Source organism: Rhinopithecus bieti, unplaced genomic scaffold, assembly GCF_001698545.2.
Source record: "Rhinopithecus bieti isolate Rb0 unplaced genomic scaffold, ASM169854v2 scaffold_50877, whole genome shotgun sequence".
Lineage (NCBI taxonomy): Eukaryota > Metazoa > Chordata > Mammalia > Primates > Cercopithecidae > Rhinopithecus > Rhinopithecus bieti.
The window spans coordinates 414266-425203 of NW_016821745.1; the positions used below are offsets into that span (position 1 = coordinate 414266).

At 41.7% G+C, this 10938-nt stretch overlaps 1 protein-coding gene across 1 annotated transcript in view; it reads right to left on the minus strand.

The window, feature by feature from the left end:
* The window catches only part of UBE3C (ubiquitin protein ligase E3C), a 150155-nt gene that overhangs the window by 121305 nt on the left and 17912 nt on the right, over positions 1–10938 (minus strand). Inside the window, exon 2 of the mRNA XM_017860580.1 lies at positions 2904–2971. Within this exon, the coding sequence (XP_017716069.1) occupies positions 2904–2971 (68 nt within the window). The remainder of the gene's footprint in view (positions 1–2903; positions 2972–10938) is intronic.

The window sequence follows — 10938 nt, forward strand, 5'->3', positions numbered from 1 at the left end:
AAAAAAAAAAAAAAAAAAAAAAAAACCAGGAAAAAGTGACTTTCACCAGATGCACATGTCAATGTAAGGACACTGGAAACATGAAAAAACAAGGAAATATGACATCTCCAAAGCAATACAGTAATTCTCTAGCAACAGATTTTAATCAAATAGAAATTTTGAAAATCTCAAATAATTCAAACTATTGAATTTTTTTTTTTTTTTTTACGGAGTTTCACTCTAGGCTGGAGTGCAACGGCGTGATCTCGGCTCACCGCAACCTCTGCCTCCCGAGTTCAAGCGCTTCTCCTGCCTCAGACTCCCGAGTAGCTGGGATTATAGGCATGCACCAGCACGCCCAGCTAATTTTGTATTTTTAGTAGAGACGGGGTTTCTTCATGTTGGTCAGGCTGGTCTCGAACTCCTGACCTCAGGTGATCCACCCACCTCGGCCTCCCAAAGTGCTGAGAATACAGGCGTGACCCACCGCGCCCAACCCTCAAAATAATGGTTTTAAAGCTCAGTGAGATACAAGGGAATTCTGAAAAATACAAAGTCAGAAAAATAATTTGGTATGTAAGCGAGCACTTACCAAAGAGACAGGTATTTTTAAAAAGAATCAACTAGAAATTCTGGAAGTGAAGAATTCATTTAAAGAAATACAAAATATATTTGAAAGCTTCAAGACAGACTGATCAGGCAAAAGAATGAATCTCAGAACTTGAAGACAAGTCTTTTGAAATAACTCGGCCAGACAAAAATACAGAAAAAAGAATGAGCAAAGCATTCATGATATTTGGGATAACATAAAGCAATAAAATATTCAAAGTATTGGTAATACCAAGGTCAAAGAGTCAAAGAAAGGATTAGGAAACCTATTTAATGAAATAATAGATGAAAACTTCCTGTCTCACAAGACATTTAGACACTCACATACAGCAGGCTCAACCATCTCCAAGCAAATAATCAGACTATCTAAAGAGAAAGATAAAGACGGAATTCTAAAAGCATCAAAAGAAAAGCAGCTAGTCACCTGTAAAGGAAACCCCATCAGATTAAAATCAAGAGGAAAACAGTGGAAACAAACCCCACAGAAGATCCAATTACTGGAGTTTAAACATTGTCCTAAAAAATCTATAATTATGTTCAAGAAATTAAAAGAGAACTAAAGACTATATAAAAGAATGAAAAAAAGTTCTAGAACTGAAATAACAAAAGCCGAAATTAAGAAATCAATGGATGTATTCAACAATTAGGCCGGGCAGGGTGGCTCACACTTGTAATCCCAGCACTTTGGCAGGCTGAGACAGGCGGATCACTTGAGGTTAGGAGTTCAAGACCAGCCTGCCCAACATGGCAAAACCCCTCCTCTACTAAAAATACAAAATAACAGCTGGGTGCAGTGGCGGGCGCCTGTAGTCCCAGAAAAGCACATGAGGGATATATGGGACACAATGCAAAGGTCAAATACATTTACAGTTTGAGTCCAAGTAGGAGAGGAGGAGGAGAATGAAGCAAAAGCACTAATGGAAGAGATAATAGCCCAGAATTTTCCATAAAACAAGATTAAAAACACCACCCAACAAATATCTTTCTTGGTTGAGCAGTGCCCTCCCGGGGACATCTGGTAATTTCTGGTGACATTTTTGGTTGTCACAACTGAGGGAACGGAGTGCTACTGGCATTTAGTGGGGAGAGGCCATGGATGTTGCTAAACATCCTCCAATGTACAGAGTACAGAGCAGTTCCCCCCCAACAAAAAATTATCTGTTCAAAAATGTCAGTGCCAAGGTTGGAAAATCCTGACTAAAACTCTTTTCACTCTAAGCACCTCAGAGAGCCCTTCCCGTAAACACCATGTCTAATATAGGCCCTTCCAGTTGTAATCACATTACTCTGTTGCCCTCATAGGTCTTGTCACCACCTCAGTATCCTGGTTCACGGCTCTATTCTACCACTGAGCAGGAACCTTGTCTCTCTTATTCACCATCTGTATACTCAGCAAGCGGAGCAGTACCTAGTACATACATAATAAGTTCTCAAAACATATTTGTTAGAGGCCTAAATGAATTGTTAAAATGACAAAACAAAAAACTCTATCTAAAAAAGCAGGCCATAAGAGTACAATTGCAGATTAATCAACAAAATAAAGCTATTTAAAGAAACTATCACAACATATAATGTAGGATAAACAATAAAAATGCCATTAGTGTCTTTCTTTCAACTTCTTCACAAACAGTTAAGACACATGTCTTAACAGTGAGCTTTCTCCTTTTGTGTCATGAAACATCAACATCATAAGCCAGATGAGGCCGTTCACGCCTGTAATCCCAACACTTTGGGAAAATAAGGGAGGCAGCTGCATGAGGCCGTAAGTTTGAAATCAGCCTTGGCAACAAAGCAAGACCCCATCTATGTAAAAATTTTAAAAATTAGCTGGGCATGGTGGCAAGCACCTGTAGTCCCAGCTACAGGAGGCTAGAGCAGGAAGATCACCTGAGCCCAGGAGGTCAAGGCTACAGTGAGCGATGACCTTGCCACTGCACTCCAGCCTGGGTCACAGAACAAGACTCAATCTCTTAAAAAAAAAAAAAAAAAAAAAAAGAAATATGAACATTATGTTTATAATACGGCTTTCTAGATCTTCTGGAAACCATATCATTATGTAAGTCAACCAAAAGCCCATGTTCCTTCTTCAGTCTGGAAACTGCCTTTTAGTCCATCTTTTCTACACTGGCTCCAGAATAAGTAACTTACAGTGAAATCAAAAAATGTTTCTAAAGCTACACACACACACACACACACACACACACACACACACACGTTCTGTCATATATAACAAATACATACACATATACATATATACAGTAAAACCAAGGCGTGTTTAAATGCTGTAGAAAAAATGCTTATCTACAGAGTATTACAAAACTGTTTTTACCTCTCTCTTTCTTCTTTCTTCCTGAGTACGATGTAAAAGAGAAGCCTTTTCCTCCTACACCCAAACAAGAGAAAAAAGGAGGTAAGGAAGGTTATAATTTCAATTTTAAAACTCCCATACAAAAATTATAGAAAGTTTTCACCCAAAAAAAGATTCTAAGATCATGCAAAAAAGTTGTCTTGACTTAATCAGATGAGAAAATCTGAGGCACAAGAAGTTAAATGGTTTCCCAGAAGTCACTAGATATAATACAAGTTAGTACTTCAGTAGTTTTCTAAGAATAAAAACTGATTTCTTCACATATACAAATGAATACAGGTAAAACTGGGGAAATATGAGTAAGACTAGTGCTCTGTACCAATGTCAGAGTTCCGGCTGCAACATCTTACTAGCTTTGTAAAATACTACCCCAGAGGAAACTGGGTGATGTGGACGGGGTCTCTGGGTATCATTTCTTTTCTTTCGTTTTTTGTTTTGTTTTGTTTTTTTTTTTGAGACGGAGTCTCCCTCGGTCACCCAGGCTGGAGTGCAGTATCATTTCTTTTTTTTTTTGAGACGGAGTCTCGCTCTGTCGCACAGGCTGGAGTGCAGTGGCCAGATCTCAGCTCACTGCAAGCTCTGCCTCCCGGGTTCACGCCATTCTCCTGCCTCAGCCTCCCAAGTAGCTGGGACTACAGGCGCCCGCCACCACGTCTGGCTAGTTTTTTATATGTTTTAGTAGAGACGGGGTTTCACCGTGTTCGCCAGGATGGTCTCGATCTCCTGACCTCGTGATCCACCCGTCTCGGCCGCCCAGAGTGCTGGGATTACAGGCGTGAGCCACCGCGCCCGGCCTCTCGGTATCATTTCTATATGAATCTACAATTACCTCAGTAAAAATTTCAACGAAGAAATCAATTTCTCTGATGAAAATTTTTTTTCATAAGTAAAACTAAGTTTTGAACAAAATCACTTGGTTTATAGAAGGAAGTGAAAGAATAAAACTTCAAATAAATGAAAAATACTTAAAGAGAACCCTTTTCTCCCCCCTCAAATTGTTCCAGTCTTTACTGTATGGACATTTTATTTTTGTAAATTTCTTCCAAAATAAAATTAAAGGTCCAGGCCGGGCGAGGTGGCTCATGCCTGTAATCCCAGCACTTTGGGAAACCAAGGCGAGAGAATTACTTGAGCCCAGGAGTTTGAGACCAGCCTCTACAAAAACTTTTTAAAAATAGTTGGGTGCAGCAGCATGTGCCTGTAGTCCCAGCCACTCAGGGGGCTGACGTGGGAGAATCACTTAGGCCCAGGAGGTCAAGGCTGCAGTGAGCCAGGATTAAGCCACTTCTAGTCTGAGTGACAAAGCAAGATCCTGTCTCAAAAAAAAAAAAAAAGTTAAAGGTCAGAGACACTATATATGAATCATTAGAAAAAAAAAAACATTTAAGCGGGGCACTCACGCCTGTAATCCCAGCACTCTGGGAGGCCGAGGCGGGCAGATCATGAGATCAGGAGTTCGAGACCAGCCTGGCCAACATAGTGAAACCCCGTCTCCACTAAAAATACAAAAATTAGCTGGGCGTGGTGGCGGGTGCCTGTAGTCCCAGCTACTCGAGAGGCTGAGGCAGAAGAATCGCTTGAACCCGGGAAGCGGAGCTTGCAGTGAGCCGAGATTGCGCCACTGCCCTCCAGCCTGGGTGACAGAGTGAGACTCTGTCTCAAAAAAAAAAACAAAAAAAAAAATTAAATATCTTGAGAGGTATATTTAATCAGAACAGTGTCAGAGAGTAGTTAAGCCAACTTAAAATTATACACTGATATGTGAACTAACAATATTCAGAATCAAAGTTTCTATCTTTTTTTAAAAATTGAGACAGAATCTTACTCTGTCACCCAAGCTGGAGTGCAGTGGCGATTTTGGCTTACTGCAACGTCTGCCTCCCGGGTTCAAGCAATTCTCATGCCTCAGGTTCCCGAGTAACTGGGACTACAGGTGCACACCACCACACCTGGCTAACTTGTATTTTTAGTAGAGATAGGTTTTTGCCACATTGGCCAGGTTGGTCTCGAACTCCTGGCCTCAAGTGATCTGCCTGCCTCAGTCTCCCAAACTGCTGGGATTACTGACATGAGCCACCATGTTCAGCCTAGAATCAAGTTTCTAACTGTCAAAATGTAAAGCCAGGCCTGGTGCAGTGGCTCATGCCTATAATCCCAGCACGTTGGAAGGCCGAGGTGGGCAGATCGCTTGAGCTCAGGAGTATGAGACCAGCCTGGGCCAACATGTTGAAACCCCATCTCCACGAAAAATACAAAACAAATTAGCAGGGCAGGTGACGCATGCCTGTAGTCCCAGCTACTTGGGGGATGACGGAGAAAGATCACTTGAACTGGGGAGGCTGAGGCTGCAGTGAGCCAAGATCATGCCTCTGTACTCTTGCCGGAGTCATGAAGCAAGACCGTGTCTCAAAAAAAAAAAAAAAAAAAGTAAAGTCAAAGAAATTAATCCTCCAGATATTTTCTATCATAGAAAATTTCACATAAAAAACCCTTATCACATGTCCAACAGCAGAAAAAATATTGTTTTAAACTTAACTAAAATGATTCATGATTGTTTATTTAATATTCTGTAATTTTTAAAAACTAATTTTAGACAAAGAAAAACTGCAAAAATGATACAAGTTCCCTTATTCCATATGTCTTACTGGCGTCTACATTAAGCAGATACAATTATCAACAGGAAATTAGCACTGATACAGTAACGTTAACTAATCTACAAACTTAATTAGAAATCCACCAATTTTCCCACTAACGCCGTTTATCTGTTCTAGAATCCTATCCAGGACCCCACATTATATTTAGGTACTATTTCCTCTTAATCTTCCTCCAATCTATATAGTTCTTATCTTCATCTTTCATGTCCTGGATGCTGTCCCTCAATTTGGGTTTTTCCAACACTCTCACGATTACAGTAAGGTTATGCAATAATGATAGCATTAGATTTTAATCCATAGGATTATATGCACATACACGCACCATGGACTCAATACTTATATAAATAACCAAATCAATAAACAAACAAGGGAAAAGAAAACTTTTCCTCACAGAATCCAGTTTAAAAATGTAGAAGGAAAGAGAAAAACAGAATCACCAAACACTACAGTAATAAACACTGCAAACAAGATCTACTAATGTATGCTAAGATTAGTGGGCAAAAGTTTGAGGGGAAACAGGATTTGCCTAGTCTCGAAGTATCTCTCAAGATATAGATCAATTACCATGGGAAAGACAGAAAATTTAGAGCGGAGAAATCTTGCAGACACCACCAACTAAGACATCAGCTGGCTCAGTTATAAAATATAAGGGCATAATGAATTACTACTTGGTCCATACAAACGATACAATCAACTATTGTGTTAGTCTTGCCAAAAGACTCTTTTTTAACCTAAATGGATTTATCTCAAGGGGAAATCTTTCATCACTAAATAGAAAAACAGCATCACTGCTCACAAACAGAAGGCATCCCCCCCCAAATTAAATACAATGAAAACTGTATTTTTAAAGTTAAATTTGAAAGTGGCTGCTGCAGTGGCTCACGCATGTAATCCCAGTACTTTGGGAGGCCAAGGCCGGCAGATCACCTGAGGTCAGGAGTTTGAGACCAGTATGACCAACATGGTGAAACCCCGTCGCTACTAAAAATACAAAAATTAGCTGGGCGTGGTGGTGTGCACCTGTAGTCTCAGTGACTTGGAAGCCTGAGGCAGGAGAATCACTCAAACCTGGGAGGCAGAGGTTGCAGTGAGCCAAGATCATGCCACTGTACTCCAGTCTGGATGACAGAACAAGACTCCATCTCTTAAAAAAAAAAAAAAAAGAAAAAAAAAAAAAAAAAAAAAAGAAAAAAGGAAAGAAATAACATGGAATCTACCATAAAAATACATAAAAATCAGTAAGTTGATAAAAAGCCCTATGTGAAACTTGATTCCTCAAGGGTAAAAGAATTGTTTATAATCCAATAAAAGAATACGAGACACTATTGCGCTTAGTTTAAGAGGAGATGCAGGCGTCCCTATTAGACAGTTTTATTTTAATTGATTAACCAAAGATTCTAATTGTACATGTCTGTAATTAGTCAGGCAGGCATATGGTTATTTATTATTATTTTGGTAGACAGAGTCTCGCTCTGGGCCCAGGCTGAAGTGCCAGTGGGGCGATCTTGGCTCACTGCAACCTCCACCCCCAAGATTACAGGCATGTGCCACTACGTTTGGCTAAGTTTCTGTATTATTTGAGTAGAGACAAGGTTTCACCACGCTTGGTCAGGTTAGTCCAAACTCCTGACCTCAAGAGATCCACCCATCTCGCCCCCAATAGTGCCGGGATTATGGGCGTGCGTCAATCCAGCGCTCAGCTGGCACATGGTTATTTAATCCAGACAGGCTCTCTGACGGGCGCTGGGATTATGGGTGCGTCCTACCGCGCTCGGACTGCAAACGGTGTTTAATCGCCTCTGACTGGCTGGGATTAGCGTGCTCACCGCGCTCGCGCAACGGTGTTTAATCACGCTCTCTGACGGGCTGGATTGATGGGCGTGCGTCACGCGCTCGGCTGCAACCGGGTTTAACACGGGCTCTCGACGGGCGCTGGGATATGGGCGTGCGTCACCCGCTCGCTGCAAACGGTTGTTAATCACGCTCTCTGACGGGCTGGGATATGGGCGTGCGTCACCGAAGCTCGCGTGCAAACGTGTTTAATCACTGCTCTCTGGACGGGGCTGGGATATGGCGCTGCGTCACCCGCGCTCGGCTGCAAATGGTGTTTAATCACGCTCTCTGACGGGCTGGGATTATGGGCGTGCGTCGATTATGGGCGTGCGTCACCGCGCTCGGCTGCAAACGGTGTTTAATCACGCTCTCTGACGGGCTGGGATTATGGGCGTGCGTCACCGCGCTCGGCTGCAAACGGTGTTTAATCACGCTCTCTGACAGAACTGGGTTCTGAAAGGAATTCCTAACCAAAACGCCATTTTGCTTCAACAAACTTTCGCTTCAAGAAACCATCCACGGTCTGATCTTTCCAATGTGTCCTCTTACTTGGTAATATTCACATGTTAACAAAACAGGGTGGGGGAGACTGTCTTGATCCATTCACCGCCAACTGGTTTAGGAAAACCCTCATGGAGACCTTTAAGCCTAACTCTGTGTTTTTTTTTATTCTTTTCTTTTTTCCCCACATGCTGCTGTGTCAAATACTCCTAACTTTGTAAATGCTATATTCAAAATACTTTTTTCAAGTTTTTCACAATTCTTTCCTCCACAATCAAGATGTGTATGCCATGGTGAAAGTTTTACTCCACAAAGATTTGACATTCTTCTTGAGATAACAGTCAAGGAGAGACTCTGCTACCTACAAGCTTTCAGGATGAGGGAGAAGTGGGTGCTGGTAGTTACTGTCCACAACTTCACAAGGCTAGAGAATTAAGTCTCCGCCTTTCACAAGAGTGATGATTTCACACTCTATGGATAACAGACTTAATATCCCCGCATATGAGACTAGTAGGACTGCGTTTTCAATACAAAAAGGGAGCAGACTTCAGTTCTGGTAAAGTTTCTGGTGATGTAGCACAATGGACCAAATTCTCATATTAACCCAAGACACCATCTCTGCTTTTCCCATTCAACACACTTGGAGTCTATGTCATCACTTGTCATAAAATCAACAGAAGATTTTAAAGCATTTCTTCTAATTTATGAGCTAGAAAAAAAATGTCTCCATGGACTTGTCTATTCAGCTTATGCCTGACAAAGCAAAGGATTAGCTGAGTTCAGAATATCAGTGGGTTCATCGGTCTCCAGCGAACAGAACCAAGTTTGTCTTCCCCAGGAAAGTAACAGCTGCTCAATGTATCTGTCCCTATCTAAAAATGGACAATGAGCTAAATCATTAGACAAAGGAATCTTGTCCATTATTTTATTTGCTTTGTGACTAATCATCACTTTTAATCACAGCTTTGGCAGCAGCTTCCCATTTGGTCAATTAGCAGCTCTAGCCTTTGTGATTAAACACAATGCACGGATGCAGTGTTCTCCATATCGGTCCTGCCACTCTGTGCATCTACTTTGAACCTGTTTGTTCCCAAAAGCTGAACAGAGGTTTTGGGTGCTATGGCTTATGGTTTCAAAATAAAGTATCAGTGCAGGGTTTCACACTGGAATTTGGCACGTAATAGATTAGGTTCCCTCTCTCAGCCAGTCCATGAAAAACTGGTTTTCAAAAAGCTTCATTATATCTGTGTTTCCTTTGATTTTCTTCACAGCCACCAAGTTAAAGCTGACTCTAGGGCCGGGCACAGTGTTTCACACTTGTAATCCCAGCACTTTAGGAGGCCAAGGTAGTAGGATCACTGGAAGCCAAGAGTTCAAGACCAGCCTAGGCCATGAAACAAGACTTTCTTTACAAAAAAAAAAAAAGGAAAAAAGAGGTAGACATTAGGTCTCACCATGTTTATCTCTCTCTCTCTCTATATATACACACACACACACACACACACATATATATCTGTTGCCCAGGCTAGAGTACAGTGGCACGATCTCGGCTCACTGCAACCTCCGCCTCCCAGGTTCAAGCAATTCTCCGGCCTCAGCCTCCAAGCAGCTGGGATTACAGGCTTCCACCACCATGCCTGGCTAATTTCTGTGTTGTTTTTTAAAGTACAGACCAGGTTTCACCACGTTGGCCAGGCTGGTCTCAAAACTGTTGACCTCAGGTGATCCACCCACCTCGGCCTCCCAAAGTGCTAAAATTACAGGCATGAACCACCACGGCCAGCCACCATGTTATATCTTAAAGGTCATTTAGGTTGTTTTCAGTTTTTGGCTAAATTAAATAAAACTGTAGTAGATATCCTTGCAAATGTGTCAGTAATGTCTGTAGGTTAAATTTCCAGAAATAAAACTGCCAGGTCAAAGGCTATGTACATTTTGAATTTTAATAAATATTTCCAAATTGTCCTCCAAGGAGATCATGTCAATGTATGAAAAGTGACTGTTGTCCCTTGTCTTCACCTGCACAGTGCGGCATCTAACTTTTTATGTTTGCCAAGTAGATAGGCACAAAGCCTTATTTCACTGTAGTACTAATTGTATTTTTTTTAAATAAGGCTAAAGTTCTCATGTTTAAAGGATATTTTTATTTCCCTATGCAGTTTGAACCATTTAATTTTTCCATTTCATTGATCTTTTCGTATTGTTTTACAAAAAATCATTTTCATGATGCTACAAATATTCCCTTCGTCACTGTCTTTAACCTTGGTTATATTTTTCTGTGTACAAAGTTTTCTTTTTTCTTTTTTTTTTTTTTTTTTTTGGGTTGGAGTCTCGCTCTGCCGCCCGGGCTGGAGTGCAGTGGCCAGATCTCAGCTCACTTCAGCTCACTGCAAGCTCCGCCTCCCGGGTTCACGCCATTCTCCTGCCTCAGCCTCCCGAGTAGCTGGGACTACAGGCGCCCGCCACCACGCCCGGCTAGTTTTTTTTTTTTGTATTTTTTAGTAGAGACGGGGTTTCACCGTGTTAGCCAGGATAGTCTTGATCTCCTGACCTCGTGATCCACCCGTCTCGGCCTCCCAAAGTGCTGGGATTACAGGCTTGAGCCACCACGCCCGGCCAAAGTTTTAATTCTTAATGTACTCAAATTTCTCAAGAATTCAGTAGCTCCAGCTTAGGATTATATACATAGCATGGCCTATTACCATCCATATCACTAGCATGGATTTCTGTATGCTAAATTTTTTAATGTATTGTTGCAGGTTTATTTTTAATAGCATGCTGAAATTTCACTTTCAGAAGCTGACACTAGTGTGAGCCACATGCTGATATTCATAATTGTGAATTAGGATCATGCCTACACCTTTATTTTTTCCTCCTACCAGCTGGGCCTGACATGAGCTTTTAAAAGTCGAATGATGGGCCGGGCGCGGTGGCTCAAGCCTGTAATCCCAGCACTTTGGGAGGCCGAGACGGGCGGATCACGAGGTCAGGAGA